This window comes from Neodiprion lecontei, chromosome 3 (genome assembly GCF_021901455.1).
Source record: "Neodiprion lecontei isolate iyNeoLeco1 chromosome 3, iyNeoLeco1.1, whole genome shotgun sequence".
Taxonomy (NCBI): domain Eukaryota; kingdom Metazoa; phylum Arthropoda; class Insecta; order Hymenoptera; family Diprionidae; genus Neodiprion; species Neodiprion lecontei.
Window position 1 is genome coordinate 17,893,302 of NC_060262.1, and position 21,318 is coordinate 17,914,619.

The following is a 21,318-nucleotide window of genomic DNA, read 5'->3' on the forward strand; positions in this document are numbered from 1 at the left end:
TATCAGAGTAAGCGGAGTCTGTATTTTGTATTGTCCCGAAGTTTATACCTCCGTGAAATTCTTTTTTGTCATAAATTATTTCTTCTTTTATTGACATTTCATCCAGAACCAAATTAACTATGCCACTCTTCTCTTTACATCGCAATTCAATAGCTTTAAACGATTCATCTGTAAACCCAGGTGAGCCATCCACTACTCTGTACCACGATTTTATAGTTGACACAGATGGTAAATGTTTATTGAATTTTTTTCGAACGTATTTGTAAGCCTTGGGCGAATAAAAATGTAAAGATAATGCAAAAGAACGAACTTGCGGTGTGTATCCTCTTCCATCTTTAACTTTCATACTTGTTATACTTGTTATATCTTCTGACATCATACTCTACGTAGAAAGAAATATTATGAAGTATATGACCGAAGAAAAACTTTGAGATTTTTTTTCATTTTGCGATCTTTCCATTTAAAAATGAAAAAAAAAAAAAAAACACGTCACGTGTAATTATTGATAAGTGAATTAATTAATATTAATGAAAATATTGTACCGAAACCCGTCAATAAAAGTTAAAAGAAAATATATATACAATTGTTTCAAATCTTAGATAATAAACACACTATCATGTAAATATCAATTAACAATATTATGAATAAAATTCGTCGTCGATAACATTTGTGTAAAATATCGCGTGACTAATGCCAAAAGGGCGTATAAAAATTGTACGCCCTTTTGGCTTTTCAAAACCAAAAGGGCGTATAATTTTTTTTTTTGTGCCAATCGTTTTGTCAATATATTCTAAGCCTAAAAATGAAAAAAAAATTTTCAAAGCCAAAAGGGCGTATATCTCAAGTTATAAAGCCAAAAGGGCGTATTATTTTTTTTACACTAATTGTCTTTTAATTATAATATTTAAATATTGCCTGTTACTGTCTTATTCAATAACTTTTTTTTTTCCGATAAACTGAAATTGAAGTGCGCGCGTAATTTTCTTTTTGATAATAATTTCTAATTTATTCCTTACTCAATAATATGCAATTTTTATTCAAAATTTTGAAAAATCTTGATTTTTTTTATACGCCCTTTTGGCTTTAGGCCGGCAATTTCCTAAAGCCAAAAGGGCGTATATCTTGAGATACGCCCTTTTGGCGTTAGTACATCGAAAAATTTTTTTTTGCAGATCTTTACGTTTCGAGTGATTTTAAGTCGAATGGCAAAAAAAAATTTTTTTATACGCCCTTTTGGCATGGATCCCTATCTAACTGCTGTAGTACGCCCTTTTGGCATTAGTCACGCGATATATACAATTTTATATTTATACAATTTATATTAGTTAGAATATACTATACCATCAGAGCATCACCACTTTTATCAGTTAACATACGGTTCTCCTTAAGATGATTTACTAAATCTTTCAAAGATTTAATTTTTCTTTCGAGATTCCTTGTTTGCCTCTGTAGCTGTCTTATTTTTTCTCTTCTTTTCTGATCAGTATTTTTTATCAAAGAAATGGTTCTGTTAGCCCTTTTGGGTGTTGCAAAATCTAATTCCGATATTTCACTCACATGACGGGGCTCGAAAAATCTACGCTTTCGACATTGACTTGGAGAAGTATTTTCGTCTGGAACTTAAAACAAATATAAAACAGTATAAAATTTCTCGGAGAAATAATTAAATAACATAAATCTCTATCCTTACCAGTATTTTTGTCATCGTTGTCAGAATTTGTGATTGCATTTTCCATAAATTCATTTGAATCAGATTGTTTATAGGATTCATCTAAAATTAAAATATTTAACAATTTTTTAAAATTAACTTTTAATAAAATGCTTATAATAGCCTTACCGAAATTAATACTGCTATTATTTGACGTTTGAAATTCGATACTGTCTGGTTCCAAATATTTATCTGAACCTAAAAAATAGTAAAAATAATAAATAAATATTTTATTCGTACTATCTTTTTAGTTTTTTACATAAATATTATTTCTTTACTTTTTTCCAAAATATTAAGTACATTATTGTCGTCGACAATATTATTGTCAGAAAAAAATGACGAGGATTGATTCGAGACTCCATTGTCCTCAAATAGTTCCGACAATGGTGTGTTTGGCGGTGATTTATTAATCGTATCAAGACTGAGTGGGTTTGTAAGATAAAGTGTAGGAACTGCATTACGTTTTATAGAAGATTTAACAGCTCCAAAAACATTTGATTGACAAACATCATCAGTTTTGAAATGTCTGGAACATATGCACGTTCTCCTTACATCATCATTTATAGTTAATCCACAAGCATTTAGCCACTTCATACGAATCTCCAAATTTTTAGGAAATCTATAATTGTTAAAACTTAAATATTATTTTGAATATAAAGAAGTTGTTAATTAAAAAAATTATAAATAATTTGCACTTACTGATGCAATGAAATATTGTCAGCTCTTGATGCTTTTCTATTAGATAAATAACACAACTTCACCATTTTTTAATAATTGGGTGTTGAAAATAAAAAATTAATAAATTAAAAACACAAATTTTTGAAAATTCAGAATTTCTTTTCTGAATTATAATAATAAATACATTTGTAAACACAATTCTAACCACAATATTATTCCCCTCAATTCTTTCCCCACTACTGATATTTTAGAGAATTCACAAGCATGCGCAGCATGATCGAGGGATGATGGACGAGAGAGAAAATAAATATTGTCAGCACCGTAATGGTAAGACGTTTTCTCCCATATAAACTGTCCATATAGGAGTATTACATATATGGTACGAGCGGTGAACATGGTAACCCAACATTTGACGCTCGTTATGTACGAACGGTGACCATGGTAACCCAACATTAGGTTATAATTTTTTAAGCATTTTTTTTACGTGCGACTGCACTCGCTCTGCGTAAGATAGCGTGGTATTGTGCGTCTGACGGGCGCTTGCGGTTGTTCCGCAAGTACAGACGCTTGCCGCGACTGCTCGGTCAGCGGGGACGGCGCGACGTAGAATGCGTCCGTACCGAAAGGCTTAAGTTCGATTTTATTGCTCTTAGTCCTAAATTAAAGGTGAAGGATTTATCTGTGTCGTGTATTTCGTATAATTGTGAAAAAAAATTCGTTCCTGTTGTATTACAACGGGAACTTTGCTCACTTTCAGTGCTGTTTTCTACGACTCTGAAAAAAAATTTTGAAATTCGGAAAAAGACGCGACACAGATTGCTCCTTCGCCTTCAAAATGCTTGTAATAGAAGTTCGATATCTTTATAAATGACGGAGAAAACTGGCATCGAGTGAACGTCTGCAAGCAACAGATCCGCCGGGAGTAGGCAACGTCCCGAAGATTCCATCGGCCGATTATTGGGATTTAAGGCGGTTGAGCTAGCACGAAACGTTACTCATAAATCTAAATTACTCGTAGCCATACTGAAGGTTAATACTTTACGCGTTGAGTATAGCATAACCACAGAGGCGTCCATAAACGAGCGTCGAGCTCACACGATTCACGAATTTTTCCCAACCGTTCCATCGGTATATAAGATTGTCAAAATGCCTGCCAGCGTCATTTACCTGCCAATCGTCGTACAGTCGATACATCATTTACAGTTGAGAATAGTCAATCAAGACGATGAGCTGTTTAATTTTTGCGGCGAAACTATTACTGTACGTTCACACGTGAAATCACTCAAATAATGGGAATCGTGTTTGAGACGAGAAAGTTGGGCAAAAGTTATAAAAGTCAAACGTCATGGTCAAAAATCATCAGACGCCCGACACCACTGACAACGTTTACACCGCCTATGAGACTGACACCTCTCAACGTTCGGTTTCTCCGGAGCCTGGGTCTTCGATTACGTGGAAATGTTGGAAAATAAGTATTCGTGTTCGCTGCATCCTGTGTGTGTTACCATGGAAGAAATAATAAGAATACAGAAACCTGTAGTATTCGACGAATCGATTGCGCACTCTGAGATTCATGCTCATCAGCCGTTTGCATCATCCACCTTCCAGGACAACGATGAAATCCATATTGTTGTTCAACATCAAGACTTGTGTTTACTGCCCAGTAAAAGCTCTCTACACATTCATGGAAAAATCACAAAGGATGTTGGTGTGGCTGCGGTGACGGTTACGAAATTGATCAATATCGCCGTTTGCCACTTGTTTGAGGAAGTTCGCTATGAGTTGAACGGTGTAGAGATTGATCGGAATAAAAATGTTGGCATCACCAGCGCTATGAAGGATTACGTATCCTTGAGTCCAGGCCAGCAATATAGTCCCGAGAATACCGGGTGGTTGAGTGGCGGTAACGAACTAACCGATGCCGCTGGAAATTTTGATGTTGTTTTACCGTTAAATTATGTGCTAGGCTTCGCCGAAGATTATCGTCCAGTCATCGTCAATGGCAAATACGAGTTAATTCTCACACGTTCCAACATTGATTTGAATGCCGTGATTCAAGCCTCGCACACGGAAAACTTTAAAATCACCCTAAATAAAATCGAGTGGTTGTTGCCTTACATCAAACTGGCAGACAAACCGAAAATCCAGTTACTCAACTACATCGCCAAGGATCCGGCCATATCCATGAGTTTTCGTTCTTGGGAAACGTACGTGTATCCGATGCTCACATCGACGACGCGACATGTGTGAGCGGTCAAGACATCGACGCAGCTTGAGAAGCTGAGATATGTCATTCTGGAATTTCAAACTGCAAGGAGAAACGAGCTGCTGAGAACTGCCAGCGAATTTGATCACTGTCGAATCAGAGATGTAAAACTCTTCCTCAACTCACAGTGCTATCTCTACGGAAATATGAATCTCGATATATACAACAATCAATACGCCATTCTCCATGATATGTATGTCCGGTTTCAAATGACCTACTACAACAAAGAAGCTGAGCCTTTGCTATCGAAGCGTGAATTTATAAACCGAGCCCCCCTTATCGTCATCGATTGCTCCAGGCAGAACGAAACATTGAAAACTGGACCTGTGGACATTCGATTGGAATTTGACTCTAGCATTGCGTTCCCACCACACACTTCTGCCTACTGCATGATCTTGCATGACCGCATTGTTGAATATAATCCGATTAGTGGTACTGTAAAAAAATTGGTATAAAGTCAATTTCGAGATAGGATGTTTAATTATTATTATTATTATTGTGCGAATAATGAAAATATGTGTAAGATTATTTGCCCAATTTAAAATATGGTGATCTATTTCCATTATTATGTATAAGCTGAAAACAGAATATAATTATTGATAAATAAAATGAACAAATATTCAAAGCATCCGACCGTTATTCTTTGAAACGTTCACCCCTAACCATACGATAAATGAATAAAAAGTTGCTATCCTGCGGCGAGCATTAGAAACATCACGCAGAGTTGATCGATGGAATATCGATTGATCGATAATGCGATGGAGGGGGCGCCACATACCACGAATCTGCGGTAACACCCGGTAACACCAACTGTCGGTAAGATCGGGGACAACAATTTCGTCAGTAAGATGTTTACCATCGAACAATAAAAAAAAATAAAAAATTTGAAATGTTTGCTTATCTGACGATGAAAAATCAAAATGGGAGCTCATCCGGCTGAGCAAAAAATCCCATTATCAAACTGTCTGCTGATAAACAAATCAAAATGGCTGCTCATCCGACTAAGCAAATAATCGAAATAGCTGCTCATCTAAAAAAAGCAAAAATCAAAATGGCTGCTCATCTGACTAAGCAAATAATTCATTTTCAAACTGTCTGTCAGTAAAATCGGACAAAAATACTGGTGGCGCCATCTATGGTAACGCTACAGTCGGTAACAATTTTGTGGGTAAGTCTTACCATCATGGTGGTAACATACCAACTGCTAGTAAGGTCGGAATCAAGATCGGCCGGTACGCCGCCATCTTCGGAGCTAGAACTGTCGTATATGCACTACTGTCCTCGAAGTCGAGTTTCACCAGGTAGCGTGTCTAGAATGCAGAAACCACGAAGCGTTTGTCAGGGATGTCAAGCTTCACCAGGTAGCGGACGTGGAGCGCAGGAACCATGGAGCGCTTGTCCTGGAAGTAGAGTTATACCCGGCATGTACCTGGAGCGCAGGAACCACGGAGCGCTTGTCTTGTAAGTCAAGCATCACCAGATAGTCGACCTTGAGCGCAGGAACCACGGAGCGCTTGTTCCTGAAGTCGAGTTGCACCAGGAACTGGACCCGGAGCGCAGGGTCCAGGAGGTAGAGAACACTGTACGCGAAATCTCCGGAGCGCGATTCTCATTCGTCTGCTCCACTGCGCGGTTGTTTCCAGACTGAGGAATTCGGCTAGCTGATTTTAGATTGAAGACGTCAAGAGACAAAAAAAAACTTGGGTGACGTCATTTTCTGAACATCCGAACATCCAAACTTTGGTTTCGAACTTGAATACTATGTATGATGATGTATGATGTACGACGTATGATGGTATCATATGATGTATAATGATTTCAGTTCTCACATTTCATACAAGAAATACGCACTCTATCTTTTCTGTCGATTCCAGACTCAGGCGGCCAGGCGTTTCGATAGTCAGCCGTTGACCAAAGATATATTCTTCAGTTAACGGCTTAGCTAACAATCTTCCGTTCTGCGACAGTTGAATGATAAAAAATTTTGCTCGTACCTCTCAAATGTCTGTCATTTTAATGTACTTGAAGTTTTAAGAAGCTTAGTTCTTTCTCTCTCTATCACCTCTTCAGGTTTCCAAATCACTGCGTTAAATACTGTCTCATATACGGAGCATCCATTTCATCTCGATCAAAATTAGCGTATACGCGCTGTATTACAGTTACTCCGAACTTTTTGCCATCCGAACACTTTTCAAAAAACAAATCTGCTTCTCTACCCAACGTAGATACTTCACTTACGACTAGTTAAAACAGCGTTTCGGTTTTATGCCTACGAAAATTCAAGATCGAGAGAGCAAATGAAAGGTTGTAGGAATAATTATGAATAATAATGTTACGGAATACATCGAGCGCGTGTCGAATAGAATCCCATTGCGAAATGAATAATTCCTCTATTTTCATATTACAGCCGATTATCGTAGATAATCTAGTATGTCTCCTGGAAAATTATAAAATTTATAGTATGCATCATATCACGGGGATGATCGAGCTGATCGAAATTTCTAAGTCGCACTTGACAAGTAGTTTTACATACTCTCTTTTTACCGACTCAATCTCAAGCTTTCATACCGTCACTACTTTGGCTGCTGCGAATGTAAGTGCGAGCTCGTTAGGTAGAGTCGATAGAGGAGAACCCTTCTACGCTCCCAGGCCCACCTGGGTCCACCTGCTCGCCGAAAAATTGTCACAAAAATTTATCCAGGGGCATCAGTCTTTATGTTCTTCAGTCAACGGATAAGGTAATATTGTGGGAGATCTGTTCAAGTGGAACCGGGATCCCGGTCCCTCACTTGTGACACATACCCCTAGAGGGCGATAGCCAAGATGGTACCTACCACGCCATCTGGAGGAGAACATACCTCTCTCAATATTACCTTAGTAATGACAGACAGTCCTTTAACCTGTAACGTAAATAAACTTTATAGCTTGATTTATTGATATTCATGGCAATAAAATGCATAAATTGACGTTGTTTGTGTTTTTATTGAAAATAAACAAAAGTACGATAATTTTCTTGTCAGTACCATGATTTTACGGCCCTGATACCATAATTTAGTCTGTCAAGGTTGGGTATACTGCGTAGCAGCAAACCGTAGAATACTTCGGCATAAGCAATGCCCAGTCGATTCTGTATGGTCTATGACAGTCTATGATATTGATCAGTAACTGTCGAAAAACGTCAGAATAAACAAAATTATGTTATGCGAAGCCCTGAAGTTGTTTAATCGCTGTGATGACTTCGTCTATTGGTGAGATGTCTAAATGTTGCTTACAATTTTTCGTTAAAAAATCAAATCTCTCGTTTTTGTATTACTAGGTATTGCAGGTAGAAACAGGTTATGTTATTTTCTTTCATGTAAGAAATTGGAGGAAAAGAAGAAAATTTAAAATGTCAATATTACTTTCAAATTTTGCAGAATCTGTTGTGTACTTGGGACTCGCTGCTCTGCTGTGGGGTGCTACCAATCCGTTCATCAAAAAAGGATCCGAAGGCTTGCAGTATGTCAAAGCAAGCTCACCGTGCAGACAATTAGCTAAAGAAGTTGTGTTTCTCGTCACAACCTTGAAAGTATACCAATATTACCTTTAATACATCAGACTATCAACAGTCATTGAATTGTTTATCCGCGTACTAATACTCTTGTACCAAAATTCAGGTTGCATCGTACAAAATTCAGGCATTCTCAATGTTCAAAAAAAGCTGTAATTTTGAAACATTACTTTATTTTATTGTGTTTAATTCGTGGGAAACAGGCAATCTCATCAGCTTTATCTTTGTTATTGCTGTGGTTTGATAACAAGTTGATATTACTATGTTTTATATCGATTTTCAATCTCATCTTCCATTTTAATCTGATGTCATATTTCCTATAAATAATATCCTTCCATCAAATGAACAATATTACAGAAATGTAATTAAATGTGAAAAACTTACAATTTTGTTTTTGTTTTTTGTTTCAGTATATAATACCATTTGTAATCAATCAGTGTGGTTCGGTCCTTTACTTTCTTGCACTTCAAAGTGCAGACCTGTCTCTGGCTGTACCAGTTTCAAACTCACTCACGTTTGTATTCACCGCAATTAGTGGATGGTTTTTGGGTGAAGAGAAATCCGACAGAAGTAAGCTACCATTACATAAGTATACCGAGACAATCTCTAAAAACTATACAGTCAATGCGCATGTGCCAAATAATTCAATCTCATTGGTCGGTGAAATCGCCCCGCGGCGATCTTTTCGTCTGCTTAGCAGGGGGCCAACGTACACAAAATGAGACATGACTCAAGAGTTGTAAATTTCTCGCGCACAAAACCCCGGATTGAGGTTATGTTGCTGTTTATTTTTACGTAGCGTGAATTGTCTAAGAAGAATAGTATCGTTCAGCTATACCGTGGTCGATATCGGAAAATATTCAACCGACGCTATAAAGAATTCAACGGAAAAGCAAATATCAAATGATACAGAAATTGGGTGTTATTTATTGAAAGAAAAAATTTGAAATTCAATGTGAAATGTCATTAACAAGTGGGAGTCTGGACAAACAGAGGTAGGTAAGTAAAAACAACGTTTATTGTGAACAAATTCTTTATTTACATAAAATTAAAAATGCATTTCATTCATGATTTATATTTTGTGCATTTTATTGGAAAGTAGTTGTATCCAAAACTATCAAAAGCTCCTGTGTGATAATACCTTCTAATATTTTCAGGTATGAAATAATTCATTGTCAAAGCGGGATTAAAGTTGTCAGGCATGGAAGCATGTGAGTAAATTTCTAAGTTCGTGATCTTTGACTATTACAATATTTTAACATGGATTCAATGATAAAATTAGTTTTTTTTTCAGCTGGTTCGAAGTTTATACTTCGATTAACACGAGGAAAATGATGCCTTACCTTATGGTCAAAACGTTTCGGTGGCAAGAATTCTGGTTTCTCGAGCGGTGCAATCATTACAACCATCAAAACTGGTTGTTCCGTCAGACATCAGGTGCCAGAGTGAATTTCATCAGGCCATTGCCACCTTCTTAACATCAGTTGAGGTAAAATCGAAAAGCGGGATACACTAGAGATCATATTGGCTGAATATCCCATCATTTTGCTTTGATCGAGCCAATAGCGATCAGTTTGTTACTTAACCGTTGCTGCCAATTCATCATTCTACCGAGGAATCATTCTGTGCACCATTGTAATTCAAGCATTATTATTGACCAGCATTGTTTTTCAAACTTTATACCATTGAAGTTGGTATCTTATTTCGAAGCTTACTTTTACTCTCTTTGGCATTAAATTCAGATAAATAGTTTTTCAAGTCCTCAATTAGAATGTAGGGTTGAATTTTGCTAGGCAAACCGAATCAATCTAAATCTAGAATTGTTAAATAACTTCCGTTAAAAATGTCTTTAAATTTAATCTTAGTTGACGGTGTCATCTGGCTAGCTAGTTGCACGATAACTTAAAACCAAATTCAATTTTACACTTTTTATAGTTAGTCCTTAGTCCTACGCTAAGACTGAAAGCTTCTGAATCTCCATTTATCGCAATTATTTCTGCGTTTCAGGTTAGCATTGTCTGGAGCAAAAAAAATCTCATTTTGAAATTGGAAATGGAACCTGAAACGCAGAAGTTATTCAGTAGCACGAATTGAAAACCAAGAATTTTATAATGGGGCCAGCAACAAAGAGACTCTTTCCAAATATCCTTGTTACAAGGTAGTGTTCGGAGGACTATGAACAAGATATTGTATCGGATTACATTATTTGGAAAAAAATCTTCATGAACTTCGTTAAAAATTAGATATTCATTTATTTTGATGGAACAAAAGACAAATCTTGAATGCGATAAGTCAATATCCTTGTAATAATGTTTTGACATTACTCTAAAACATGATTGTCCTTGAAGCTAATTGTGGCGTTAAGGCGCATTTTGAGAGATTTGATTTTCAACTTGTGTCACAGGATGCGATCCACGTTCCTGAGTTCTACGCTTCCGATTAGATTTTCTTTGTTTCGAACCGCACTAACATGAAATACAGAAATCATTATAATAAATCTCATATTAGTTGAATTTTCAATTGGAGTATTAGGTTTCCTTCATTTATTTAATCGAACATCGTTGAAAATGTGCGAAGTGAACTCTGATAATCATTGGAAAATTTTTAATAGTAGAAGCAATAATTTATTGATCGGAAAAAATACACTATCGACTATTTGTAAATTTTGTTGAACTATTTTCGAGAAAAAAAAGATTCACAGTTCTATTACAGATAGTGAGATATTTAAATTTCCTGAACGCTAAGTTTAATGTCTCATTTTTAAAAATGATAAAATTCAATATTACCGCCTGAAATCACAAGAGAGTGAGAAAGTTACGTAGTTGCCTGAAAGTGGCGATGACTTTGTACGTTTGATAAATTGAATAGGCAGATAACAATGAATATTAGAAATGTAATTATTTTGGCCGTATCACCTGTTGATAGAAAAAAATTTCATTGTTATTTCTAATGTACGAAATAATAAAAGTGATCAAATAAAGTGTTCCCACCTATCTGCTGCGTTTCTTCCAAGCACCCAACATTTAAACAGATTTCTCATTTCAGTCGAATAAAGCCAATTTTCAAAGAGCATTGACATCAACTTTCGGAATCACTACCTCGACTGTTTGAGATTCTAACCTCAAACATTCGTATGATGTACATCGCCGCCAGAAACAGAGTTTGATAGCGGAAACTCGGAGTGGCCAGCCTGCCCGAGCAGCCGATAAAACTCGCGCATGCGCATTGACTGTATAGTTTCAAAAGATTGTCCCGGTATAAAAATCCTGCCATAATATTACAATTATAATATTTTTCACTGCTTTTTTTGATTATAAAATATTCTGAGATATATTTATAGTATGAATGAGCCTGAAATGGGTGAATATTTTGATCACAAACCATCTCTGTGATCTATTAGACAACACTGTTTTTGCAACATATGTTAAGGGAATTCGTATAAATTCCCCAATTCTATGATAACACTAAGAAGTTGCATACTAATCACAGAGATTGTCTAGTTCTAGGGCTAAGTTCACGCTACTCATGAAGATTTAACAGATGAAAACTCGAATTTTCTATTTTTATTATTAAATCACTGCAAGTTTGAGGCTAAAATATTCTATCATGTAACAGCAAATTCAATGCTGAACAGATGATTGATATTGAATAGATTTTCATCTGAAACATTGATGATCATCTTGGACTCTTGAACTATGGCATAAGTAGCTTGTATGGAATTTTGTTTGCTGAGCATCAAAAAAGTATGTTCTTAAGAATTACTGTCGAACGGTTAAATTTTTCAAAAAAAACCAGGTACTAGTCCGATTATTGTAACGGCAGTGATTCATAAACTTCGCATTGTCATATCATTTCAGTACTACTTTAATTCTACATGTCTCCTGCTTTCATGATGAAACAGTAATCATGGACATGCTGCTGTGAAATATCGTAGAATGTTTTGCTTGATTCCGTTACTACATGACATAAAAATTAATTTAGTCACGTCAGTTCCATCCGACTGTACAAAAAATCCTAATGCATCTACATTTCTGATGTTTAGATACTTATATCGGCATGGTACTAATATCAGTTGGAATAACGCTATGCTGCATTGACAAATTGGATGCTTCCGTACAACAACTGAAATAACCTTCCAATGTTGGTGACAATAGTTTATTTCTAATACCGACGACATAGAGATCAGTTAATATGAGGACCAGTAGAAGTCTTGGACGCATTCAATCGGCTGAGCATCAGAGAAGTCTTATGGCGTTGGACACAATCGTGACGCTTCCATGGACGCGTGTGCAGTATCCATCGATTCCTGTGCAGGCTAGAACTGCTGGTTAGTTTCTACTTCAACTATATTGTGAAGAGTGTTGGATAACTCTGTGACTTTATTCCGGTGTTCATATTCAACATTGCTGCATCGGGTTCAAAGCATTTTAAGCAATTGAAAAATACTGAAAAATAAATTTTTGATTCTTACATTCTTAAAAATTTTTAGTTATTTTTCCATACCACTGACAGTATTATACATATAATCTTGTTATTTGCACTTCAAAATATCGAACACTCTTACTTATGTTTTGTTGGTATTTCGCTAGCTGCTTTATTAATCGTTGTATGGCCGTAGTATAGGAGCAGCAATGTAAAAAATCTGAACTAGTTAGTGGTATTAGGCTGTGATCTTAATTTTGATCAGCATTACTTGTGACACGTGACGAGAAGTTGACTAGCTGGAATTACGTTTATTTATTTTTCAATTATTTCATATATAGTGTTACAAAGTATAACTTGGTTTGGAGCGCACTCCTCCCTGTTTATTTTCAACATTCTCTTCGTACGATTAGCAGTACTGTCAGCCTAGATTAATGATTCTATGTAATTTTAACACTTGATCATTACACGTTAATGGTTATGGTATTTACATACAAATTTATTGGATTTCTGTTCTCTTCTATATATACAGACACGCACTTAGCACCGATCCGATTTTAAAAAAACCAACATATCTTGAAGATGTTTGAAATTTCATTCAACAGTAAATCGAAGCATACAAATTTCTGTATAAAAACGTCTGCAGAGTAAAATCTTGCTTGTTACTGCATTATGTAGCATCTGAATGATGGGGGAAATTACAATTTCAGTGATGATAAATTACATGATTATACTGTTACATTAAACGGTAAGTTGATGAATAAAAAGAAACGTTAAAACTTAAATTAGATTAATCGAGATATTTACAATATACATGCTTGTCACGGAAAGCCATAGAAGAAAAAGAAAACAGAAAAAAATTATATATGTGGTAAAGTGAATCTTTAATATTTATTATATAAGTACGTTTTGTCTCTTCTGGATTAAATGATATTCTTTGAAAGGCATCACATGCTTAAATTAGCTGTCTTCATAAATGCCTTTACTTACAAAATTTATTCACACAGCGTTATAACGGATAATAATTGTACGACATTCCACATATTTATAGATTAATGACAAACACATCATGCTTATATCCTAAGTATGTAGATGATTTTTCAGTAATTTTGATTCATTATGTTATTAAGTAGAGTACATGTACAAGATTTACAGAAATGGCACTCTGATTCACGGTAAGTGAGAAATATGTTACGGAAATGTTAAATTTGAGAATCTATTATTATGGTTTTCAACGTAAAGAAATGAGACAAACGACATCTAGTCTTTTTTAAGGGGTAAATATTCAGAGCAGTTTAATATTTCGTGCCTTTGATAAACTATTTCAGTAACTTCTATTAGGGACGAGGAAATTTTACAACACACATGCAATGTTCTTTCTTCTGGTGAAAATTTACTTTCATAAATTTATCAGAGAGAGAATTAGATAGAGAAATATGTAATTAAAAGTTGGAGAAAAAGAGCGAGATCATGAACTTGATAGATTTTTCTCTTCACTGTATTATTCAGTGCTGCTCAGTATTATTTGAAAATTAAAACGATAGAAGATTTTCAGTCGATCTTAGTCTGCATTTTCATTTACTTAGTTCCCTTTGTTTTTGTTTTTTTAATACAACTGTCTGGTTGAAATTGCACGCTACTCAACTTATATGCGCAATCAGTTCTTGCAGCTTATGCGTGTGTATACTGTACTCCACGAGTAATTTCGAAAAAAAAGCTTTCTCATAATTTTTTTAATTCTATTAACAGCAGTAGCAAATAACAATTCTTTTAGACTATTTCGTAATTAAGGTAATCGGGTCACCGTTTCCGATAAACAACCCGTATATGTGAATGTTTTCGTGACTATATCCAGGTCGATCTGTTTGTAAAAATCGCGATAAATTGACCAATATTATTGAATGTTGGTATTAACAGCATGCGCCTATATCTCGCGAACGATACAGATACGACGTAATCGTCGACCGCTTAAAATTACGCTTTAATTACGAAAGACAAGACTAGCATTGGTCATCGGCGATTCGTTTAAGCCCTAGATTTTTTGCTCTTCAGCTTGAACCACCCGGCACTCTTGTTTGGGTCTCGCGGCACCGAAGTGGATCGGTTTAGTTCTGGCCTCGAACTTCCGCTTCTCGATTTATTTGCCAGGGATTCTGTCGAGACCGTTCTGTCCACTTTTTGCTTGTCTTTCGACTTAAGTGTGCTACGGCTCATTGTACCTGTAACGAAATGAATATCTAGCTGCATTATTTGTCGAATGACAATAATTGTTCTATGTTTAAAATTTGAAGACTGGTTGCTCCAAAGACTATGTTTTGTGAAAGTACACCATTTTCTCGACCATTTTCAGGATTACTCATTCAATAAATTTGATATTATGTAAGTGATGTATCCAATGGTGGATGGAGAGAAACAGAAAATGTATTTGTGATCAATTTCCAAAATTGAGTGACTATAATAAAAATTACTTTGAAGAAGTATCGAACGGGGAAAAGCAAAGGGAAATTTTTGATACCAAACCGAGTGGCCACTCTGAAGTATTGGAAGAATTTTTTCTTCGCATACCGAAAGCTGCACCAATCGAGCTCGGGTCCTCACTCAGCCCTATAACCTCCTCTAAAAATACTGATCACCTGTCTTTGAAAGATTGTCTCTGCTGCGGCGGGCGTCCTTGCTGCGGCGACTAAGGGTTTCGCGGCTTCTATGTCTGCGGCGCATAGTTGGTACAGGCTTCTGCTGCTGCTGCTCGTAGTTTATCTCGAAAGGTTCGCGATAATGTCTCGGTTTCCACGGTGCCAGGACACTTACGCTCCTGGACACCGTCCTTGTCTGAGGATGGAGCGGTCTGTTGAGTTCCTCTCGGCTAGCAGCCCGGCGTCTCTCGTTTGGTCCAGGGATTTCTCCGACTGTGGTGAAGGATTGTGATTATTATTCGTTCATAAGTGCAGAGGAGGTGGGGGGCACGTTTTTTGTTGAACCTATTATCGGTAGATGTTGAAGCCTAAGTAGTGTCTAAAGTCGTTGAAATGATCAACCGTTATTTATGTGTAATATTTCAGCCTAAGAAAAAGGCCGTCTTCAAATGCTGCAGTACTTCATATTACCACATTGTTCACTGGACGGCGAAAATGAGATTTTCGTGCCACCGGTACCTATGTTATGTCTCAGTTTTTTTGATTTTCGTATTTAGCTTCCCGATGTGGCTAAATCCAAACGTGATATCAGAATTCCGAAATTCAAAATGGTGGATCCAATGTGTAGCAGGTATCCATTTTCATGAGAATTCAACTGCTTCTACAAATTTCAATCCGCCATGTTGGGTCTGCCATTTTGAATTTCGGAATTCTGATATCATGTTTGGATTCAGCAGCCTCAGAACCCTTGGAGTACCAGCCTCTATTGCACGAGCATGAATATTTTTCATACATTGGTGCTATACTACAACGCAATTTGTAACTTTCAGTTTTACATATTACAAGCTTTTTTAACAAACAGTCACGGAAATTTGTAGAAGAAAGTCCAAGATACGCGTATCAGAAAGATATAAAACAATCCTTATAGATTAAATAAATTATATACAGTTCGCACTGATTGTAGATGACTAGAAAATGCTTCCTTCTGGGCGAATCGTATTCGTGAATAATTTGTTTACTCTGTAACTATTAGTTTATACTTTAATTTTTTTTGCGACAATTTTATCCCTTTCTCGTCAAAGAAGATATTCGTGTGTAAAATTGAACTAATGCAGCATCTAAGGACGGTCCTGTACAAGGGCTGAAAAATTATACATAATTAATGCTCATAGTTTCAACGGTGTTAAACGGCAATAAACTTTCAACCTAATTCGTTCGTTCTTGCAAGGGAAAGAATGCGAAGCACAAGTCGATCAAACTCACCAGTTGCGGCGTGAAGATAAACGACGGACCTTTGCGAGCGCTGGGAATTTTGACTCTGTTGACTGCTGTCACCGGTTGTACTCTCGCCGGATGAAAGGGCGCTCTCTGCAAGCCTGGGAGGTTTCCTGGGTGGCACCACTAGTCCCGAGCCTGAATGACTCCTTGAATTCGTCGCATCGCGCCTTAGATTGTTCGTGTGATCGTCTGCTCGTTTGTTTCTGAAATAGTGTTCGAGATGGTTGTTACTCATATAATACAAGGGATAGAGTCACACAGTCAGATGGAACAGTCTCTCTGATTTCGAAAATTGGCGAAACTTTTCTATAGTCGTCTCTGTTTACCTGCGCTCTCGGTTTGACGATACAGATTCCTGGTCCGTATCTCCGAAGAAACGAAGATTTTTCTGCACTGAGGTCCGCTCCGGTACGGAAGACCCTTCGTCCTCGGTTCCGGTCGTTAGAATTTCGCTTTCCGGTATTCTTGGCTTCTTGTCCACCTGCTGAAACAACATACGGTATTTTAATTCGAGCGATAAAGACCACTGATAACCGTGGAGATTGAACCGGGGGAATCTATTGATTAACGCATAAATAGGTTAATAAGGGAATTGAACCTTCGAATGCGCTTGCGTCAAATCATACGATTCTATTGGTAGATTCAATGAATTTTTCCCGAGCGTTTCGTCTACTTGTCAGGTTGACCAACCCATTGTCAGTTGCAGCAAAGCTCTAGCTACAAGATTTCATGGGTGTCTCGTTATGTTACGTTGAGAACCTGAAGTAGCCGAAATTTGACGGGCCTGGTGTTTTGAACGTGGTGTCACTTAACGGATTTCAGACTTTTTACGAGAATCCATCTCATTCTTTCGTAAAACGTCGATTCTATTGAAAATTTTTGTGATATTATTACGATCTTTTTGAGATTAGGAAGTGTGCTCTGGTCATTTGGAACGGATGAATTGTCATATGAAACAAAAATCGAACAATTCGCGATATATAACCTGTCTCGCCAAAAAGTCTTGGAGTGATAACATTTTTAAATTAACAAATATGGGGTATAGAATTGAGAGTGAAATAATGCAGGTTGTTTAATAGGTAACATACCGTTTAATTGGTCTTAAACATAACGCTATTTTTTCGAATGTTCGTTGCTGCAACTCTTACCCGACTGAACTGTAACTTGGAGTTTCGTTGACGTTTAAACGCCGTAAAGAAAAGAATAATTTCACGCATATCGGTCCATCCGTAATGCCTACTTTTAAGTTGGAACGTAGGACGTATAGGTTGCATACATCCTCAATAACGATCGCGCATCTTCCCCCGGACAGCCAGCCGTAACTTATTAGCTATAAGGTATTGCATTCGTTATAGGTAATGCGAGAGATCAATTCTTCCAAGGCGATTTCAAACACTTTCCAAGTGCGAGGCTAAGTACAGTTTGTACCTCGGTCAGGTACGTTCATCGGTCAACGATCGTGACGTAACGACGCGAGGCCCGGCTGACGGGGCCCATTAGGATAGAACAACCACCAATTACCAGTTTGATTAAATGCTCAACTAACTCCGCAGTCTGTGGTTTAATTTAATCACGAGATTAAGTACGGACTCTGTCGAGTATATACCGTGTGGCACAAAGCAGCCTTCGATCGAAGCGCCGAACTTGCTTCCTGCAGACGTGCTGACTACTCCGTTCACTTATTTTTCGCGACGCAAACTATAAGAGTGAAAATATGTAACGTGTTTAAGGAGATTGGTTGGCGAAAAATCGATACTTTTTATTAATTCTATTACAAGATGGTCATATATTCGGTATTCATCGAGCCATAATATTCTTAAGCTATATACGGAAATCTTTTTAAAAATAGTATCGTCTAATGCACAGATTTAATTTTCTTCATTAGTCAATTCGATATTGCCATTCGTGGATCGTAATAATATGGGTGCAATGTTGTGAAATCAAATATTTAACGCTGCAATGACAAAAAAAAATGTTTCAATACATTCGTACAAAATCGTCTGTTCAACGTGTGCACATTGTGTACCGTTTATTTTCTCCATAGTTTTATACGTTGTACGTATTTTTTCATGCAAGAATCGCGCTATAATCACAATTTTCAACTCATGACTTGTTTAATTTTCATTTAATTTTTCGTACGTGAGAATGAGTTATACATATATACATCGTCCTTTCTCGCTTCCAACGATTTACGATTCACGCTGCATGCGGAACGAGTATCCTCATCAATAGCTGTCTTTGCAATTACGAATGGCGAGGTAAGATCACTTCGAAGCTCACTCAGGCAGAGGTGAAGGCCAATTACATGATTCTTCAAATTTATTGATTCTGCACCGGTGCGAAGGAGAATTTGCGTCTCACGATGCTGATAAAATTACCAGATTTCATGATTCGATTATGATTAAAAAAAAACGGGGTACCCTTGCGAAATAACAAACCTTATGCTGGAAACTTTATGGAAGGATTGATTTGACACCTTAATAATTGCGACAACGAGCCAACTGTAAGATAGTAAAAGAAATGTCGCCAGGATAGCGTGCGCAATACACCAATCGAGGATCGTTGTTACAATTGTCCCAGTTGTTATTATTTCAACGACTATATAAAGTTTTCGCCAGGGTATTGAGTTACGCGTTACGTAACCCAGCCATCAGACCCTCATTCCATGTGAATTCTGAATTTGATCCGGAGTCAACGAACGGAGATCGGTGTTGGGTTGGCAAAACCGATCCCTTCGAACCTTTTAACGTCAGCGTCTATGAAGCGGCGGTCGGGCCAACTTAACCACGAGGAATTCGCGGCCGATATTGCATAACCGGAAATACCAGGTATTAAGAAACAGTCGTCAACGATTATTCTGCACCTTTGTTCGCCACGTTTGTTCCGTGGATTTCGGCACACTCTGCAGCAAGTGTGAACCGGTAGAATTGTACAACTATCGGTGAATCTCCACTAATTCATACTTGAAATTAAGGAAACATGCCGCGAGTTTTCTGTAAAACTGAACGCTCACCAACATCAGATAGGCAATTGAAGCTACGTTTTGTATGACTACTTATCAAAAATTTAGGTTTTGTTGCTTATGTGCCGAAAGTTTCATCGAAAACTCTCGGTACGTTAGCGTGGATGGACCGCGAAGCGCCTTAACTGGCCAATGAGATGCGTTCCATCTCCCTTTTTCTTCTCTTCTGTTTCTCCAACTTGTTATTCGGCGCTTTCTCTATGCGTTTGCCTCGCGTACCGTATTACGTATGCGTATACCTGTATATACACGTACCGTGGTCCGAATCGAAAGACCGGATTTTTCGTTGCGTAACCGGTCGGCCCGACACGTTTCGTAGGGTTCGTTACTCGCGTGTATATGTACCACCACGATCCTCCAGAGATTTTTAATTACGCGATTCACGCGTCCCGCCATTGAACCGATCGTGAGTGATGAAAGAATTTATTTTAGGGACGGCGTGCCGGAGGATGGACTGCGGACCGGCACTCAATTTAAGCGTTGCCTCACTGCCGCGGATAACCGTTACCAATTCAATCTACAAGGTCGTCCGATGAAACCGACACCTGCAAGCTCGAATCCGACTCTGAAATACGTAGTTGGGCGAGGGTTGTTGCGCCAACAGCTTTGGCAACTATTTCATGTGCAGTAATTGCGGCGAGTGCAAGTTTATCGCACCGCAATTAATCACGAATCGAAAAATACGTTGTGTAAGTTCAAGGAGAACCAATAAAATGATCGGATAAAATTTTGAGTTCAATAATAACAGGCTTAAGGGATGTATGCTCACCTTTATGTTCGATTTGTTTTTCCTGGAAAGGGACTTGAACCACCCTTTGCTCTCGGCTTCTTGCGGCTGGTTCTCTCTTGTCAGAGTATTCTTCGTTTCACGAAAGGGTTCCTCTTCTCTGGTCAAGGTCCCCGTCGATTGGGAAAGCCTTGCAGGTCGGGGAGGACTAGGACTTCCGCTGGGGGTAGACAGACGTCTACGTCGACTGTAATCCTCCTGTAACAAAAGACGGTATCCCGTCATGTTAGCTTCCTCAATTTACGGTTCAATTAACGTTACACAGTATATTTGTCTTTGGAAAGATGACGAGATAAAACATCACTCGAGAATCTAAGAACTTATTCAACTGTTACATTTCATTTCCTGTAACCGTATCTAACTTTTCTCAAAGTAATTAAAAAGCATGTTTGTTCGCTTTAACTTAGATTAACCTTAGGACTCTACACTAATCTGTACGAAACAAATAACCTGTACATCGATTACGCGCACTCCAGACCTTCAAATCAACACTGCTAATGGACTGTTTTTCGAAGAAGAATTTTGTTTTTTCATTCGAAAGCTGAAAGACCGAAGAATAGAATAGTGTATGTGAGATAAACCTAATACAAATTTTCCACCGTGAAAAATTCGATTGAACGAAGTAAGAAAAATGATTTTAGCAGGCCGTAACAATTGTGTGGGGTTAGGGGTACCCATGTCTAGGGTCCTAGGCGTAAGTCCACAATGTTTCTCACTTTTCATTTCTTGTCTTCAACATTAAAATACAACAATGGAAATATGAACGAATTGGAACGAGGAGGGTATGAATTGTGTCCTGAAATTGACCAAGGAAGATTACAGTATACTGCGATTACTGCGAACTGCCTCGATGGTCAGTATCCTTGGATTGTGAACGTTTGTACAAATGATTTCTCCAACTGTTTCGTGACTGGGATTCATAAAGTGTGATAATTCGACCATTCTTCTTTTCTAAACGATTTCGCCCTCGGCTT

The 21,318-nt window shown here is 37.5% G+C and overlaps 2 protein-coding genes across 7 annotated transcripts in view; one reads left to right on the top strand and one right to left on the bottom strand.

The window, feature by feature from the left end:
• Positions 1-7,551: 7,551 nt before the first annotated feature.
• On the top strand, positions 7,552-20,008 carry LOC107227454 (transmembrane protein 234 homolog). 5 transcript variants are annotated; one of them, XR_006903436.1, is made up of 6 exons: positions 7,557-7,900; positions 8,069-8,220; positions 8,613-8,772; positions 9,360-9,413; positions 9,497-9,691; positions 10,210-10,236. XR_006903436.1 is itself a non-coding variant. In XM_046734879.1 (5 exons), the coding sequence occupies exons 1-4, from the start codon at positions 7,885-7,887 to the stop codon at positions 9,368-9,370; spliced, it is 339 nt and encodes a 112-aa protein (XP_046590835.1). In that variant the 5' UTR covers positions 7,557-7,884; the 3' UTR covers positions 9,371-9,413; positions 9,497-9,849. The 5 variants fall into 5 exon arrangements, 3 of the variants coding, with proteins under 3 accessions (XP_046590834.1, XP_046590835.1, XP_015524088.1); XR_006903435.1 differs by lacking the exons at positions 9,360-9,413; positions 9,497-9,691; positions 10,210-10,236 and adding exons at positions 12,184-12,529; positions 19,990-20,008 and having other exon boundaries at positions 7,552-7,900; XM_046734879.1 differs by lacking the exon at positions 10,210-10,236 and having other exon boundaries at positions 9,497-9,849.
• The window catches only part of LOC107227451, a 118,906-nt gene continuing 110,508 nt past the window's right edge, over positions 12,921-21,318 (bottom strand). The window contains exons 4-8 of one of the 2 annotated variants that reach the window (XM_046734846.1): positions 20,327-20,542; positions 16,862-17,016; positions 16,521-16,738; positions 15,258-15,530; positions 12,921-14,843 (exon numbers count right to left, since the gene is read on the bottom strand). In XM_046734846.1, the coding sequence (XP_046590802.1) occupies positions 14,650-14,843; positions 15,258-15,530; positions 16,521-16,738; positions 16,862-17,016; positions 20,327-20,542 (1,056 nt within the window). In that variant the 3' untranslated portion in view covers positions 12,921-14,649. Of the gene's footprint in view, positions 14,844-15,257; positions 15,531-16,520; positions 16,739-16,861; positions 17,020-20,326; positions 20,543-21,318 lie in introns of both variants that reach the window. The other variant, XM_015668596.2, reaches the window with a different exon arrangement.